General features: G+C 38.8%; 1 protein-coding gene across 1 annotated transcript in view; it reads left to right on the top strand.

The window, feature by feature from the left end:
• LOC140231543 (tuberin-like) overlaps positions 1-18879 on the top strand; it is a 54952-nt gene that overhangs the window by 24801 nt on the left and 11272 nt on the right. Inside the window, exons 20-29 of the mRNA XM_072311676.1 lie at positions 1374-1563; positions 2477-2570; positions 3843-3945; positions 4647-4756; positions 5910-6059; positions 7752-8845; positions 10512-10568; positions 16209-16330; positions 16870-17627; positions 18008-18086. Coding sequence (XP_072167777.1) covers positions 1374-1563; positions 2477-2570; positions 3843-3945; positions 4647-4756; positions 5910-6059; positions 7752-8845; positions 10512-10568; positions 16209-16330; positions 16870-17627; positions 18008-18086 — 2757 coding nt within the window. The remainder of the gene's footprint in view (positions 1-1373; positions 1564-2476; positions 2571-3842; positions 3946-4646; positions 4757-5909; positions 6060-7751; positions 8846-10511; positions 10569-16208; positions 16331-16869; positions 17628-18007; positions 18087-18879) is intronic.

Below are 18879 nucleotides of genomic sequence, written 5' to 3'. Positions count from 1 at the left end.
GTTTCAGTCGGAGTTTCCTATTATGCTTGATGATTTTACTACACACTCCTACTGAAACTGCTCTTTCTTTCCTACCTTTGAGTCAAATCATCCCTGTTTTTCAGTCAGAAAGGTGGGAGGTCTGTAAGCATCCTACAAAAAAAAAAATAAAGGTTCCCATTTCTCTTTGATCAATTGTCAGAATGATATTCAGCTGTATTTACAATTTGCAATGATGATATGACACTGATTGCTTCTAATCAATCCTTTTTTGCCAAAAGTTAAGTTTTCTCAGACACTGAAAGATTGCATGCCAGGACTTCGCCAGAAAGCAAAGAGAATAATACTATTGTCTTTTACTTCAGTCTGTAACATGTTATGGAAATCTTTACGTAATCATTAACAAAATAAAGGTCAGAATAATCAATGTAAATTATTATGAAATATACAAAACATGAACAATAGTTCCAATGAAACTGTTTATAGAATAAACCATCTACAGTTATGGTTTATTGAGAAAAATAGCGATATCTCCTTTTAGTGAAGCAATATATTTTAGGCTTTATTGCAAAATTATTACACGGTAGGATGATTTGTAATACAACTGACGTACACATATGCATCAAATGTGATAACTTGAACATCTTTCAAATCACTGCTCCCAATGGTAAAGAGTACCTTTAAACTCTAGCACTATCATTGTGATACTTTCTGTATATTGTTCTTCTATTGCAACATCACAAATTGCTGTTTAGTTTTCATCTAGAGAGGGCAGCAAACTGAAGGAACCAAAAATGTGAATATTCATAACCTTTTGAACAGAGTGTCCAATTTTTGTCAATCTTTCACCACGTGTTTTAAAATCTTTTTGTATTGGCTTTATTAAAGGGATTGGATAGTTTCGGTTGAGACCTAACCTCAGGTTTCTAGCATTTTTGGGTGAGATAATGAGAAACCTCTCATGAAGTGTGAAAGAGCATGTAATTCCATGGTTTTGAAATGGTTTCAATGGTTTTGAATGGTTTTGAAATGGCTGAGATATCATGAAGTGTGAAAGAGCATGTAATTCCATGGTTTTGAAATGGTTTCAATGGTTTTGAATGGTTTTGAAATGGCTGAGATATCCAAAACAGAGCAAACCTAATAAAAGGTGGGACCCACCTCTTGTTACGATCGCTTTGTTTTACTTTGTTTGTGAATGTCTCAGCCATTCCAAAACCAATTTTCATCAAATAAACTTTGAATTCCTTTTAGAATAGTGTGCTCTGTACAATTTCCTAAGTGGTTCCTAGGTATCTTGCAAAAAGTTAAAAGCCCAATTCTCATCTCCACCAATACTATACCATCGCTTAAATCCATACGTATGTTTGGTGAAAACTTTTTCCTTTCAACAGGTGCTGCTGATCAAGTGTTTTGAGGCTGGTCTGAAGCTGAAGTGTGCCCAGCAGTGTGTGGACGGTTTAACGCTCTGTGTCATTGAGATGCAGGACACCATGCTCAAGGTCCTGCCGTCAATCATACTGGTGATGTCACAAATGTCGGCCACGCCTACCATGGCCATCCCAGTGCTGGAGTTCCTATCAAGTGAGCCTTCCACGTCAGGCCCAGTGACACAATATTTGCTCCTGTGACAATTGCTCTGGGCACCGTTTCATGAAAGTTGTCGGCCCTGACAAGTTGGCAATTTCTGACAATTTCAGTAAAATCCTTGGTTTTAATTGTCTGAGATGCTATGGTCACTGACTGTTACTATGGTGATTGTCAGAGAATGACAACTTTCATAAAACGGTGCCCAGGTCTTATTTCATCCAAGAACTGTGGGTTAAGGTTGTGATTGGGTTTTAGGTTTAGTTTGATGGGAGGATTAGGATTATAGTTTGGCCTATGTTTGTTGGTAGAAGTTATGTTTGGCTTAGTGTGCAGATATTTCATTGGAGCAATTGTTGTGGGAGCGAATGTCATGGAACCATCAGGCTCATGTACACACAGAAAGAATTTCACACGTCTGCCAATCAGAAGGGTATCATTACTAGCTCTTACGTTCGCACGCCCGACTCCGTTGTCAGCTTCCCAGCATTTCATAATTTTGCTCAAATGCACTACTGCAAACAAACCAATCAATAAATCGCAATACAGTGGACTCCCGTTACAACAAAGTCCTTGGGACTGGTAGTTTTCTTTTGTTATATTGAAATTTCGTTATAACCATACAAATAAACAATGAAAATCCAAAGAGTGGATAATGTTACGGCCTGAATTTTTACTTCGTTGTAACAGGAATTTCATTATAACCATTGTAATAAATAGTGGCCTCTTATAATGTACTGAAGTCCATCAAGAATGATGCTCATGGTGCTGTTACATAATTATCATAAACAGTACACAATACAATTACACATTAATCAAATACGATAACTTATCAGAACAAATGAAATACAGACTCAATACTTTGTCCATGACTGTAAAGGAATGATTTGCCATTTTCTCTTTCTGACAGGTTTGATCTGGTTCCCACAGCTGTATGCCAACTTTGTTGAGAGTGAATACATGAGTATCTTTGCAGTAGCTCTCCACTACACCAACCCATTTAAGTGAGTGCTCAAATAAGATGGATTCATAGGCCTGAATTCATGATGGCTGTTTTGTCTTCATAAATGTGCTTGACAGATCCTGTTTACCAAGAGACATCCAATTCCTATACACATCATATATTTCATGAGGTTTTTATTTTCCTCTAGTTTCACGAGTAGGGTGCTCTTCGTGAATTAAAAAACATGAAACTGCTGATCCCGATATGATTGTGACGTAAATACACACATTTCTCTGTTCAGTACTGTATATGTACTTCACGATCGGAAATTTTACCATTTGCAAAATTGTCTCAAAGACCCAATTCACAAAAAAAAAAAAGAGACTGGCTAGGTATAAAGTGCTCTTCAGTATTGCTTTAATGGGGTCTAGGGCAATTACCCCCTGGCCAATTACCCCGGACCCTTCCCCTGTCCCTAATCCTAATCCCGAACCTTATCCTAACCCTAATCCATATTCCTAACCCTAAACCTAACCCTGACTCTAATCTTTACTCTAACCTCATCACTAACCAGTATTTAGCCGGAGGGTAATTGCCCTCGGGGGGTAATTGCCCTGATATGCTTTAATGTTTTATGTATTTTTCCTGCTAGTGCTCTTTTTCACATTTTTAGCAGATGTGCAAATAAAAAAAAAATGAAATTCATTGGTTAATTTGAGTAGTCAGCCATTGATTTCACACAGTCCCCATTGGACTCTGTACAGATCCAGTGGTCAGTAGTAACCAGTAAACAAATGAAAGGATACAACACTCCCCAGAGAGGGCGCTATATATGAAAACTTACTCCAACACCAAGGATAATACCAGTAGTAGGATTTTACAAGTTGTTAATTTTACTAAATTGTATGATGCATCCCAAATTTTGTTTATCTTTGTTGTTATCAAAACATTTCCCCTGAAAATGTCTTTGTGATATGATCTAAAGACAGGCATACATTGTAGTTTGAAAAAACTAGCATGATTGTTCTTGAAACGGCGATGTAAAATGTAGATAGATTGAAACGAATACAGTGTAAATTTCTTTCAGTTATATGTTTTCATGGGAGTGTTCAAATTTTGATCAATCACCCATAAAATGTAATCACTCAGCTTTCTCTAGGTAACTTGTTCTGTAACAGTAAAACTTGTGTTGTGTAGATGTCTTGATAGCATTCTTGAGATTGGGTTGATTACAAAGTTGCGCGAGTTTGTATGTTTTCAAAATATGATTTAGTGAGCTACCATTGTGCATAGTATTGGAGAACTTTTTGCCATTGATGTTTTCACTCTGCAGGTTTTCTCTGTATGTGGTGTCCCTGGCTCACCACGTGATAGCAATGTGGTTCATCAAATGTCGTCTGCCGTTCAGAAGAGAGTTTGTCAACTGCATCACTAGGGTGAGTTCACACAATGGGAAAACATCAAGAAAGACTACCCCACAAACCAGTAACAACACCAATGTTTTTTCGGATTAAAAAAAAAAAAAGCATTTGTTTTTTTTTTTGTTTTGTTTTTTCCCCTTGGTGACCTGACAAGATAACATTTGGGTATTTTTTCTCTTTTTTTTTTAAAGAGTCATATCGGAACATGTTGAAAATGTCCAAATTGTTTATCAAGATTTTAGATCAGGAGTTGCAATGTTAAAAAAATACAGATTGATATTTGATTACATTACGTTGCATAACAGGAATAGCATTATGTTGTAATTTCACCAGTCTTCATACACTAAGATCATACATTGTATGAGTGATATGAATTCAGTTCACTTCATTTCAATTCAATTTTGGTGTTTAATTGTGTGGAATAAACAAAGAACATAAGAGTAAGTCTGCAGAATGATATTGTCATTCTTACTAAGAGAAAGATCACAGCTATCCATCATAGCAGATGAACATAAATTCACAGTCACTGAGCATTATAGGGATTATTGTTTGAAGTGAAAATATCTCATTCATTTCAACTCACAGTGTTGGGTATGTATGAACTGTAAACTCGTGTTTGCCATTCTGACCTTCAGTTGCTGATTTTGCAGAGTGAATCTTGTAATTCAGTGTGATCAGAGCCCCCTGAATGTCTTTGTTTTTTGTGCTCCCATTAGGGTCTGCGAGCTAATGCCCTGAAATCTTTCCCGGACTTTGACTCTAGTAGCTCGCCGCCCTCTATTGTCAAGCTGAGACGCAGCAGCAGTTTGACGGAGCAACTCAGCAAGTGAGTCACCAGAGGGCGACATATAGATTTCTCTCCCTCTCTCTTCTTCTTTTTTTTTTTTTTCCTTTTGTGTGGTCATCAAATTTGAGATTCAGGTTGTATGCAACCTTTTGAAGCTGTTGCTAAACTTGTGGAGAAGATGTTATGTGATCTGAAAAAAAATAGACTTAAATAAAAAGTATTATGAAAGTTGACATTTCTGCAGTGTGGAATTTTTTGCGCATTTCGTGCAACCAGAAAGTAGCACAAAAACAGGAGCTTTTGAAATGTTAATGATCGATCATCCTGTTGTGTTCATGAATAACAATCAAAACAGCTATTGGTTCAGTATACATACTAAACATACTAAAAGCACAAACACATTTGTTCTTTGCTTCATGGCTTTACTTTAGATGAGATTAAAGGTCCTGTTTACCTTTTGGAATAGTGATTTGAAAAATGTTGAAGATATCACTTTTGATGCATATGTGTAGGTCAGTTGTATCACAAAACATCCTACCATGTAAAGTTTTTGCAATAAAGCCTAAAATATAAGGAGATATTACTATTTTTTCTCATTAAACCGTAACTGTAGACTGTCCAATCTGGAAACATTTTTATTATAACTATTGTTCACATTTTGTATGTTCACCAATACGTAACATCGATCAAACTGGTTCAAATTTTTACTTTGGTTGTTTTTATCCCTAACTCACATTTTAGAACTATTTTGAAGCAGTAGTGCTGGGTTTTTGTTTCATCTACAAATGGTAAATTATGCCTTTGAATGTTTGTGCCTAAAGAGAGGCTGAAATCACTTGTGTACAACCATCTGTGTAAAGAAGGATTGATACAGGATTAAAATACATCGTCGCCCCAGACCTCTTATCTACATGTACAAAATGTGAAATGATCTACAAAATGTCAAATGTTCAGGAGAGCAAAAAAACATGGCAGCCAAAGCACTGTATCCAATGGGATAGACATTCCTTTGACATGCTGTGATGGCTTCTTTTTTGGGGTAAGACATCTAGGATTTGTACAGGACATCACTTTACAGATTATCTGACCATTAATCCAAAAAAGTCATTTTCACCAAAATTGCAGATAAAAGGTCTTGTCAGCCCAGCAACGATATATGTTTTTATGCCCACACCCTGTGTGTATTTGACAGGTCAGAGAAAGGGAGATTGAAAGCAGAGGATGCAGCGTCCAGGGCCAAGGCAGATGAGGCACTGGACACCCTGAATTATCAACTGACCCAAACCTGTCTGGACATGATGGCCAGGTACACTTTCTCCACTCTGGCCACTCTCCCTAAGAGGTATGTATCAATCAGGTATCTCTTCCTTGTTGCTGCTATCTCCAGTAGAGGATGTTACTAAAATTAAATGTGGCGATGCAGTGGAGGATCCAGAGGGGGGCGCACCGGGCGCGCCCCACCTCTTTATTTTTTGTTAAAACAAAAGAAATAACAAAAGAAATAAAAAAGAGAAAATGGGGGGGGGGGGAGTGCGCTCCCCCTTTAATTTTTTAAAGGCACCTCCCCTTTACATAATTCCTGGATCCGCCCCTGCAATGTGATACTGCAGCTTAAAAAAAACCAAACTCTTCAGTTCAGTTCAATTGAGATTTATTTCCATTCGATTTGTTCACAAAACATGCAAAAAACAAAAATACAAAGTATACATTATACAATCATTATTATATCATTTTCTAGAAAATACATAATAAAATTTTATGAAGTATAGAAAACTATATATTCATTAGATAAGCAAGATAACAAAGTACACTTGACAAATTGACAAAAAAAGTAAGTATTAGAATAGAAAAAAGTGGCCCACTGATAAGCAGGGCTAGTAAGATGTGGGTCACCTTAAACATAATTTGTACTAAATATCATCCTGAATTAATTCATACAATAACCAAAAATAAATCATGATAAACAATAGCTATTTTTGAATTTAAAAAAGTACAAATTATAATTTACAGATCAAGACACTGACATCTATACAGTGTTACAAGCTATTATACAGACACATAACAGGCTCTTGATAGGTTAGGCTTTGTTTTATGAAATGTTTCATATCAAACTAGAAAAGCACTCTGAGAGTGCAGACCTCCGCCAAGCATGCAGCTCATTTCCACCACTGATCTTGTTCTTCCACAGAGATATCAGTGATTTCCACCCATAAGTACTTATAGCATTGTGTGCTGAAAGTCGCCCGATTTCCCAATATAGAAGCCTTTGTTACGTCATAAACCCTCAGCTGCACGGCGCGCCTCGCCCTAGCAGAAACTAGAGCACGCACTATAGTGCGCGCAAGCAAACCTCAAATACGCGCAGCCTGAACTCCCAAGTTCATTGACCCTACCTACCAAAATATCAAAAATCCTTCATAAATTCCCCCAAAATTGTCGGATCACTACCAAAAGTTAATCGTTTGTTACCTGTATCATTGTCAACCTTTCCTGCAAGTTTCATCCCAATCCGTTCACTACTTTTTGAGTTATTTTGCACATGGACAAATTAACGAACTAACTAACTAACCAAAAAACAAACCAACGGTATTAAACGAAAACATAACCTCCTCCCTTGGCGGAAGTAATGAAGACATTTATATATAGTATGGCAACTTAGTAGATTAAGCAAATAATTCAGTCTGTCAGGAGGAAACTGTAAGTTGGTATGCACCATTCTCGTAACAAAGTATAAACATGGGATGTTAATTGTATGAATGTCTACCTTTAAGCTTGAAAACAGAAAGAAAGGAACTTGCAAAAAGCCTTTTCAGAATAAGTTTTATCAATACAGATATATTGACCAGGATAGATTCACAGTTATCTATTACACCTTGTATGTTGAAGCTTTGTGTCCACAAAGCGCAGATGCATAAAGAAATAATTGTTTGTTCATTGCATTGTAAACAGATGATGATTGGTCACGCTGCACACATTGCACACACACAGTTTCTTTGATGGATGCATGGATGGTTGTTTCTCTCTCATGACTCAGATCACCTGTTGCCGAGTTCCTCCTGGCAGGAGGCCAGTCACAGAGTTGGTTGGTTGGCAACAAAGTGGTTACCGTGACAACCAGCGGTGGCAGCACTCGACTCCAGCGCAACGGAGTCTGTGAGAAGTGCAACGCCCTCATTCAGCAGCACGTGGAGATGACCTCAGTGACCTCTCAGGAGAAGGGTGATGCGGAGACCGCAAACTGGAAGCAGGCAGAGGCAGCAGAAAAACCAGCGCAGAAAGCTACTAAAGAGCCGGTCAGTCGCCATCCCCATCCGAGTGGCTTGGGACGGCTGAAGAGGCAACGGTCAAAGTCTGGGAACACCCAGAGAGTGGACAGCAGTGGCAACACCATCCAGAAGGTGACGAGAACGGAGGATCAGGAGGAGATCAAACACCTCTCGCTCTTGAGTTCTGTGGTGCCAGAGGTGACCTCAAAGGTCACAGAGACTTCCAGGGGGTCATCCAGCGAGAGCCTGAAGGGGAGTGAGATGGGGATGAGTGCCAGGCATTCAGCCAGAGCATCGCCTAAAGTAGTCTTTGCAGGTAGCACCGACAAGAGCCAAGGGTCAAGGGTGAATCAGAGGGAACCAGCACCTCTACCCAGTTCTGGAGAGGTTGATAGGGTAAAGGTCATGTTTGCAAGTGGCACTGATAAAGATCAAGGGTCAAAGGTCGCTCAAAGAGACGCAGGAAGTGCAGGTGTGCCCGGAGAGTTGGGAGAGGGTGCAAAGGAGCCGAGTGGAGATGAGATGCGGTTCAAGCCTCGCTTCTCGTCTCGCGTCTCCTCCGCCTCTATCTACCAGTGCACCTGCTGGTGCCAGGGATGGGCGGAGATCCACGTCAGGCGTCCGACGGGCAACACCTCCTGGATCATGCGCATCCAGAACGGGGGCGCCCTGCTGCCCTGTCCGGAGGAATTCCCCATTGTGGACATCTCCGCCCTCCTGCTCCGCAATCGGGACCTGGATGCAGACGTGGACATGGTGCTCCCTGACGACAGCAGCTCGGAGACGGAGGGCGAGATGACATCGTCGGGCGGAGAGGAGGACGAGGAGGATGGAGATGAGAAGCAGAATCTTGTAGCTACAGGTCAGAGGTCAAACCACTCTGTATTTCCCAATGCATTTGATAAATGTTTGTATTGCTGAATGTCAGACAGACTAAAGATGCTTTCATGTGTTGTTATTCCTATTAACGTTCGCATGGTTTGTAGTCCCAGCGTCTAACTCTTGTCTGCTTGGTCAGCCTGAATTTAGTGGATCTCTCTCGAACTTTCACCCTTTCAGCCACTATCAGTAATGTTGTTATTATTCTCTTGTTCCTGCTTTTCAGAATTTTGTGGGACAATTGTGTGGAGGAAAAATAGTTTCAAAATAAACAAAACTGACAGATTAGGTTTATGCGCTGAGGTTTGGTATTAGACAAGTATTTGTATTTTGTGACTAGTACTATGATTGCAGCTCAAAGAATTAGTTTCTTAGCAGTCTGAGAGTTTGAAATTCAATAATAATAAAAAAAAAAAGTGCTTCTATCTGCGAGACATTACAAGTTGAATCCTTGGCTTTGCGGGATGGTATAGCCAGAGAGGTTAAAACTCTGATAAGTTGATGTTTTGTCATCATCATTTGTCCTCATGGAGCCTACTTGTGTTTAATGTCTTGTTTCTATCTGTCTGACATATTTTTCATTTCGCCCCATAGAATGCGTTACTGTTTTCATCATTTGTGATATACAAAATGATACTTTATTTGATGTAATATGCAATCCCTTTGAGCTGTAAATTCACCACAAAGTCCTGTGCAACAACATATTAGTTTTTAAAGCTACACAGGAATGATAGTATTTCCCTCAATTAATTAGTAACATGCAATAAATCGCGAATTGCTCATAACATATTGGGCGACAGACAATCTTATGTACCTCTAATAGCAGGTGTACACTTGTTTATGGTTTTATATTTCATTCACATCTTGTACGTGAGTGAACATTGATGAATTTCCCTAGCATGATCAGCCACTAACGCTTACAAAAAGAGAGAGAGCTAATAATAATATTTATACAACGTCCAAGTAGATCCTTGTAATTTGATTGGAGGATTATTGGTGACGTGATATTCAATAATTACTCCATTCAACGCGCCGTGCAATTTTGGTTCTATTTTTGCGTGCAACTTGGTTCGATTTTTTCGTTCTATTCCACGGTTCGAGAACTTGTACGGTACTGCATGTACTGTGTATTGCATATTGAGGATCGCATGCAGCTAGCGCAGTGTACGTGTGCGCAGTACATGCATACGCGTATGTATAGGCCTACGCAGTACTATAGTGTACGTGTATGAGCGCTAGCTGTGACCTGTATCTACACTGATTGCACAAGCCAGAAAGAGAATCGCAGTGGATCCACATGTAAGTATGGCTACTTAGACCTACCCAACAATCCTCCAACCAAATAACAAAGATCTACTTGGACGTTGTATAAAACAAATAGTGTTTGGTCTTTACTTGTGCAATGGAACGAGATTTCGCACTCGGTGAAAGATGAGGCGCACTATTCAACTCGGCTTCGCCTTGTTGAATAGAGCGCCTCTATCTTTCACCTCGTGCGAAATCTCGTACCATTGCACTCGTGACCATTCACTATTTGTATACTATTCAAGGTGTTCCTGGTGTGCGCCTCTTGCATATTGGATGACCTTTGTTTTGTTGTTACTGTCGTTTTTTGCCCCCTCCTATTTTTTTATTCCCTCCATAACCAGGCTTGTTGGATTTCAGCAACTCTATGCATGATGATGATCTTTTTGCTGATGTCATTTGTGAGTTGGATTTTTCCCCCTCTTCACCAGCTGCCATCCACATCTCATACTAGCAGTCAATGTCGTGTCCACTTTGTGCTTTCAGTGTCACACAAATCAGCTTGACTCGACATAACCCTTTCCAAATGAACGGCTGAAGCGCAGAGATGACATACAGTAATGATGACATACAGTTTCCTGCAACCAGCCCTCACTCTTTCCCGTAACAGAAAAAAAAGAAGGAACAAAATGTAACAAAAAAAAAAAACAAAAAAAAAAAACAAGAAAACCAAAATCAAACTAAAACAACAAATCAACAACAACAAACGCACGGATGCACACACACACACACACAAGAGTGTTGCAAAGTTTTCTTACCCTTTCTTATCAGTTACCGAAGAAAATGTTCATGACTTTTTTTAACTGTCAAAAAGTCAGTGTAGTTATCAACAGAGATTCTTGAGAATTTGCTGAAATGTGTGGTTGATGAGTAAATTGCTTCTACCAACTACACTTCTGATTTTAGTTTTCAAAAAAGGGTATGAATATAACCCAAAACAATGTTTAAAGTATACATATTTTATTATCATGTGTCCTGTACATTATGAGTTTTTATGTTACGCTTCAATAGCAGCGTACCTGTCCCTATTACCATAACAGCTTTGTGCAACATGAATTGGATTCTTGTTCAAGATGATAGCAAAGATTACAGTGCTTTGCACGCATGTATTGTACTCATCTTTGAACTTGGCAACTAAGATGAAATTCTTCAGACACATAACAGAGGAAACCAAACCAAACAATAAAATGACACATTTCTCACATGAGTTTTCCCTAGTATGTGCTCTCCCTGCTCTTTGTAATTTACCAGGTTAGGTAGTTTTTGTCTGAAGCAATGCTTGCTTGATGTCCTAATTCTTCATCTTGTCATGTGCATGTTTCATGTTGTTGTTGTTGTTTTCATCTTTTTTTTATATCAATAATTGACACCCACACCTATAATCAGAAGAAGTGTTATTTATTTCCCCCTTTTTGATCATGAGGCATCAGACTCATAGGTCCGAATTCACGTAGGTGGTACAATCTTTGTCCACGGTTTAAACCATGGACAAAGACCATAGTTTGTATGGGGCACCAAGTGTCGCATGGCCTATTTCGTTACAAAATCAGTCATTTCGTGGACGAAATGGTTGACGAAATGTTCACATTACGTTGACGAAATGGTTATTTCGTCGACAAAATGACTGATTTCGTAACGAAATAGGCCATGCGACACTTGGCGCCTCATACAGAACTACGGTCTTTGTCCATGGTTTAAACCATGGTTTCAGTTGTACCACCTTCGTGAATTCCAGCCATTGATTATCCAAACAGGAAAAAGAAATTTCTCTTCCCAGTCTGTGATTACTGTAAAAGTGGAAATTTTCACACATTTTGCGCAACCTGAAACTAGCGCAAAAATAAAAGCACGCGAATATTTTTGCTTGCCATATGTTCCTGTGCGTAATGTCCTGATTCCGTGGAATTAAAGGCATAATTTACCATTCGCAGATGAAAGCATTAGTGCTATAAAATAGTTCTAAAATGTGAGTTAGGGATAGAAACAACCACTGTCAAAATTTGAATCTGTATAATCGATGTTAAGTGTTGTTAAATACACAAAATGTGAACAATAGTTGTAATAAGAATTTTTCCAGACTAAACCGTATACAGTTACGGTTTATTGAGAAAAACCCTGATATCTCCTTATATCTTAGGTTTTATTGCAAATATTTCATATGGTATGATGTTTTATGATACAACAGACCTACACATATGCATCAAATATGATATCTTGAAAAATTTTGAAATCACTGCTCCCAAAGGTAAACTGGACCTTTAAAAACACGCGAAACTCTTCTTGCCTGGCCAAGCGCGAAAAATTAGTTGCGCGAAAATATCCACTTTTACAGTATCATCTAGAATTTTTCATGTGATCTACAAATTATGTTTCATAGCAGAACAAGTTTGTACAGTGTGTTCCATGTGCCAAACCCTGTACCGGTATTTTAGTTGGCCTATCGAATGCATGTTTGTTGATATAGTGGCAAATCAGCAGCTAGTAAAGTACAATCTTGTAAAAAGTGTGTGACATTGCTTTTAGTTTGTTATTTCTAGTTCAAATAGAACTTTTTTTTTTTCAAAGGTGCTGCAAATACAGGAAGCATGTACCCTACACATGTAATGTTGCCCAGATGTAGTACCTTAACCCTAAAAGGGCTGGGGGGGGGGGGGGGGCGGAATCCGCCCCCCCTCGACGTTTCGCGCTATAATTCTGTAACGCGAGAAGGCCTCTTCGCGAGGCTTCTTGACTTTCTTCGTTCAAGTCTTGCGCAACTTTTGAGACCAAATTTGCAACGTCCGCGCATACTTTCGCGAAGCCACGCCCATTTTTGTAATGGAATGTCGCCCCAAAACGGGCACAATTTTGTGATTTTGTGTACATTTCCTATGGAAAACAGTGCTCTGTCATGAAAGTCATAAAAACCTGATTATTTTTACAATTAATCACTTTCATTGATTAATTTTGTGCTAATTATGGTAGAAAAGTGGTCACTGACAATTTCCAATGAAAAAACAAAGAAAAAACAAAAGTTGAAAAACAAAGAAATACATGAGAAATTCTGAAAACAATAAAATACATAAGAATTGAAATGAGTTTTGGAAGTTTTTGTGATGTACAATTGTTGAATATGCTAAAACAGATTTACAGATCAAAAATTAGACTCTCAATGCGTTGGGGGGCGGAATCCACCCCCGGTCTGAGCATAACCAAAAAAGCCCGGCCCCTTTAGGGTTAACCTGTTGAGGACTGGCTGATTTTGCTACAACACACATTTCCCATAGACACCTGCCTGAGTATACTCGGTACATGCCTAAAACAGGTCAAAGCCACTGTTTGATATTAGGAGTATTGATTAAAAAATGTTCAAATTATCACATTTGATTCATACATTGTATGTATAGGTCAGTTGTATCACAAAACACCCTAGTACTGTACAAAGATTTCATAACAAATTGAATAAAATATATAAAAATATAGGGAGATATCACTTTTGAATTTTCTCAATAAGCTGTCATGGTGACGTTTTATCCTTGAAAGGGTTTTTGATAAACTATTGTTCATATATAACACTGAATATAGTGTTTAACATTTTCATGTTCATTTTTTTTATCCCTAGCTCACATTTTAGAATTATTTTGAAGCACTGACGCTGGGGTTGCTTTTTTTTAATCTGCAAATGTTAGCAAGGGGCTTTCAGTGATATTCCTTCTACTCCTCAAAACAATGTTAGCCATAACAAACAAACAAACAAATGTAATAGGAGTCAGGTTATAAGGCTTTTGAAACATCATTGAACACAGAACCAGAAAAACATTTGGATTAGGATACAGGAAGAAATGTCAAGTGTCTCATAATCTATCCAAAATTAGGAAGAAGTAGAAAATTATCAAAAGAGGGCATTATCAAAGCCATCATACCCTGGATCAGCCTATATTCCTAGGTGCGCTTTAATTCAAACCTTTGTCTATAAAGTGGAAAGTCTAGTCAGGGTAAGGTTTCTATTAGGTATTTATATAAGGTGTGTAACTTTCAGTTTCATAGCTCCAGACCATATAGACCATTAATGAACCAGGTTTAATAAAAGATTTGTCTAAGTACCAACTTGAGGTGTTTCCAACTCTCAGGGTATCGTACATAGACAGTTTAGATACAAGCTTGAATTTGAAGAATATTGAACTCAGCTGGGTGCCTTTCCCGACATGTCCAGGGCGGAGAGGTCAGACTGTACATTAGAGATTATGTTCAGAAAACAACAACAACAACAAAAACCAACAAACAAAGTACTTTGTAAAAATGTTTTCTGTTTGAAAATAACCATGTGATGCACAATGCCAGACATCTAATTAAATCTCATTGGAACAGACTTGAATATCTACACTAATAAACATGGTGTCACCCTAATCCTGACTTTCAGATGCTGAAATTCACTCAGAATTAATTTAGATTGTTGTCATGGTCAAAGTCACATTTGGTTTTAACACTATGTCTGAGTTCCAGAGCCACTATCTTGCTAAACTGGACTGCAGAATATGGGCCAATGTGTATATCTTTGTGTGCATGTAATTTCACTAGTAATCTGTGTATGCGATATATTTAGTGAGTGTGCCATATATTTAATGAGTATAATTCTCGTGATTCAGAACTCCACAAAAATTTCACAAGTGGTTTGATTTGTTATAGCAGAGTACTGCAATTGATCGAGAAATGTATGCAGCCATGCACATCATATTCATGTTGGGATAGAAGTTATTTTTTGGCATGTTATAAAATTCGTGAATAGTACTCAACTTGAGAAATTTGCCAAAATGAAGACCCTGCAAAATATGTGGTGTACAGCTAGCAAACTAGCTTTGTTTATGATACAGTATGTATCTGCACAGTTTCCATTCATAACATGTTGAAGTATTGATATGTGTGTTTTTAATGTGTGTGTGTGCACATGTGTTTATGTTCATGTTAGGGTAGCATTAAATTGTTTTACATGTTTTAACAATGAGTCATCACATTTAATGTATCAATTATTGTTCTGTAGCTCTAGATATTACCATAGATTTCCATCATCAATAATATAACAATATTGTTAATTGTGTGTAATTTGGCTTTCCTGATTTCCATAGTTCAGGATCTTTGTTTCATAATTGGAGAAAATTTCTAACCTCACCATGTTTTTCCATTGTTTGTTACTTTGGTTTAGGAGTCATATCTTGTAGATTTTATTTTTTTTTTTAAATGTAGGTATCTCAAGATACCATTGTGACAGGGAGAAGGACATACATTATGAAATCATGTTATTTTTATTCAACAGCCTGTGATAAATGACCCTAAAGTTTGTGATCATACATGTACATGTATGTGTTTCTTCCATGTTTGATTTAGTAAACTGAAGTCTCATTTAGAGTTTTATTTGTTCATTAATCTCATCACTGTCATTTTAACGACAGAGAGTCTAAATGTGGAATATTGTGTCATGAATGGTGCCATTTTGATAGAAGTTATTCAAGATTCAAGTGTTACATGTTTTTACTTTTCATCACACTCAAGAAATGCCATTAAAGCAGTGAATGAATGAATGTATGCATGAAACAATATCACAGGTCGCATATGAGCCCAATCACCGTTTACAGCCTTTGCTTTTAAATCATGATAGAGCTTCATAACTTTCACTTCAATCAAAAGTGGATAGAGCTGACTTGCATGCATGTGATAGTATATTATTGTAAGTCTCAAAAGCAGAATAAGATGCTATAAAATATTCATGAACTTTTGTAAGCCAAATCTTCATAATTTGTCTACAAAGGTAAGAAATTTGAAATTGGGAATAGTTTGTTCGGCTTAAAATGGGATGTGAAGAAATGAGTGTATTTGATAAAGAACTGCATTAATTTGTGGATCTGTGTAAAGTACTCTGCAGATTTATTAGCACACTGTACATGGACTGTGTTGTTATTTCCAGTGGTTAATTTTTAAGGAGAACTAGTACAAGGCTTAATTTGCACTGCCAAACAGGTGTTTGCCTTCCATTTTAATCACTTCACTGTTTCTTGGACCATCACTAGGCCTGCCTTCAGACCAACAAGCTCTGAGCTTCCCAAGACCAGAGATGGGCCTGTCTCCCGTTGGACCAAGTTTTATGCAGGACTACTCCAGTCTTAGGAAGAGAGACCTTGGAGATGAAAGGGTGAGTAGCTCATCGTCATTTCTACTTTGACATGACATTTTTCACCCTGGCAATGTTCACCTTCTTCTTTTCATAATGACCATCTCCTTCTTGGTCAAGGATTCTCTTTGTCTAATAGACTCTTTCATTTTAACTTGCCCATGTATTAGAAGGACTTTTAATGAATTATTTTTTCTTGTAGACTTATGTGATATGTCCCAGGCTTTGACCCTTGTCCTTTTTTTTTGTGTGTCACCTCAGTATGCACACTGCTAGACCATGTCTTCTAGACTGTATGTTTTAGCTTGCACTTATCATAGGTGGCAACAATTGTAGACACCTCATCAGTAAATAGCATGCTTAAAGCTTGGGCTTGTTACCTGCCTGTTGCTTTTAGCATCAACTTCTATTATTCAGACCTTGTGCTGCTGTTGAAAATGTGTCGTAAAGTTAAGACCAGAATCTGAAACTTGCGCCAATTCCGAACGATGCTCTTCTGCTCATGATGAAGTCAATTGTTTACAGGGAGTTTTGTTTTTTGCATTCATCCTTGATTTCAGGAATCTCAATACTGCCGTGTCTTGAAGGAGCTAGAAACTAACCCAAGCACCATGGATGATGTTGCCATGTCAGCCAGACCCCAGCTAGTCCGAAGTAACTCATCCCCAGCACTCATCCCCACCAGCAAGCAACGGGCAGGGGATGCAGTCTCGGCCATGTCCCCTCGCACCGTTGCTAGGTCCTTCCTGGAAGACGCTGCCCAGAAACCAGGCTCCTACAAGGATCCCAGCTTCCTGGAGAAGCGCTACAATCAAGACACCCTGGAGAAGAAGCAGCCGGACGCTGGTGACCAGAGTGACCACAGGAGTGACCGGGATGCTGCCCTCCAGAGGAGCGGATCCTCAGACTTCATCGACATCAGCTACAAGGACATCGAGCAGGAGGATAGGACCAGTGACCCTCAGCCACAGGAGCGTGCTGCCCAGGAGACGGGCGCTCCATCTGGCAGGCAGGCCGCAGATGGACCTTCATCAAAAGCAGCTCCTCCCAAAGAGAGGGAGGAGGAGCAAAAACCGGAAAAGCCACAAACACTGGCTGTTCCATCCATCACACGTACGTCCACACTGCAGGACCAGTCCCTGTCGCTTAGGGATGAGGAGCAGCTGATGGCCCCAAGGCGCAGGGGGCACACCGTCTCTATCATGGTACGTAGGAGGGACTGGCAGAAGGCTCAGCAGGTGGACACAAGGAGCAGACGACCTCCAGACCACAAGCCTACTGCACAGAGAGACTCCTACCGATCGGGACTGAATCCAAGGTTTGCTCTTAGCCTTGATGACACCAACTTTACCCTTATTATTTTTATTTTTTTTTTCAGATTTGAATCTTGTCATCAATTTTATTGTATGTAATTTCATTTCGGCTCCATTTGAATCCTGCATTTTGTTTCTTCACCTTATAAGCAAAACAGAAATCTTGTTTTAGTCCAAGTGTTCTTGAGACTAACTGAGTCACTTGTGGATGGTTGAAATTAAGCTGAAGGCATGCCTTTCTTACTCCTGTTTGAGGAAATATTAGGCTCTTAAAAGATGCAAATTGTGGATGAATATCATTTGTTTAATGAGACATTTATGAGAGATTTTTTTTTTCTCCACTTCCTGCTAAATAGGTGCTCTTTTTGTCTCTCTTTTCTTCCAGTTTCGTCTTCCTCCAGGTTTACTTCTCCCCTCTATTCAACGAGGGTGCTGACAGACCGGTAGCCATTCCCCTCTCTGCTGTGAGTACACGTAGATGCCTAATGTGTCTTTTTAACTCATTTCCATGACAAAGATGTGAATATCATCTGTCGAGAAACACAAAGGTTTTTTTATGCCTCCGCAACGAAGTGGCCGGAGGCATTATGTTTTCGGGTCGTCTGTCCGTACGTACATACGTACGTCCGTCCGTCCCGTTTTGTTTTTGTCGATATCTCAAGAACCGTGTGGTGGTTTTACATCAAACTTGGTATGAGGGTATATCCTTGGGGGATAATACTTTGTGTGGATTTTAGGGTCACTGGGTCAAAGGTCAAAGGTCACAGGTTATTTTGTGAAAAAAAATTGAAATTTCATGTTTTTCTCCATATCTCGCAAATGGTTCAAGGTATCTTCATGGAACTTAGTATATATGCTTGTACTGATGGGCAGTGATTATCTAGGGAAGTTGGGGTCATGGGTCAAAGTTCAGGGGGTCAAAGGTCAAGGTCAACTCCTCAAAATATCACTACTTTCCTTATATTTAGGCAATGCCTGAAGGTTTGGTTTTTTTTTTTTTTAACTTGATGTATGCATGTATTACCCAATATATATTCTGTGGGAAGTTTCTTGCCAAAAGGTCAAAGGTCAAAAGGTCAAAAGTCAAGTGAAAGTGCTGAATTGCTCTTTTTCCTTCATATCTCAAAAGTAACTCAAGGTATCATCATGAAACTTACATATTTATGCATGTTCAACCTAACAGTGATTCTCTTTGGAACTGTGAGGTCAAAGGTCAAAGGCCAGGTTTAGATAATGCTATTTTCCCATTTGATACTG

Source organism: Diadema setosum, chromosome 8, assembly GCF_964275005.1.
Source record: "Diadema setosum chromosome 8, eeDiaSeto1, whole genome shotgun sequence".
Classification (NCBI taxonomy): Eukaryota; Metazoa; Echinodermata; class Echinoidea; order Diadematoida; family Diadematidae; genus Diadema; species Diadema setosum.
Note: the sequence above shows the minus strand (reverse complement) of the source record. Positions and strands in the feature narration are given on the sequence as shown.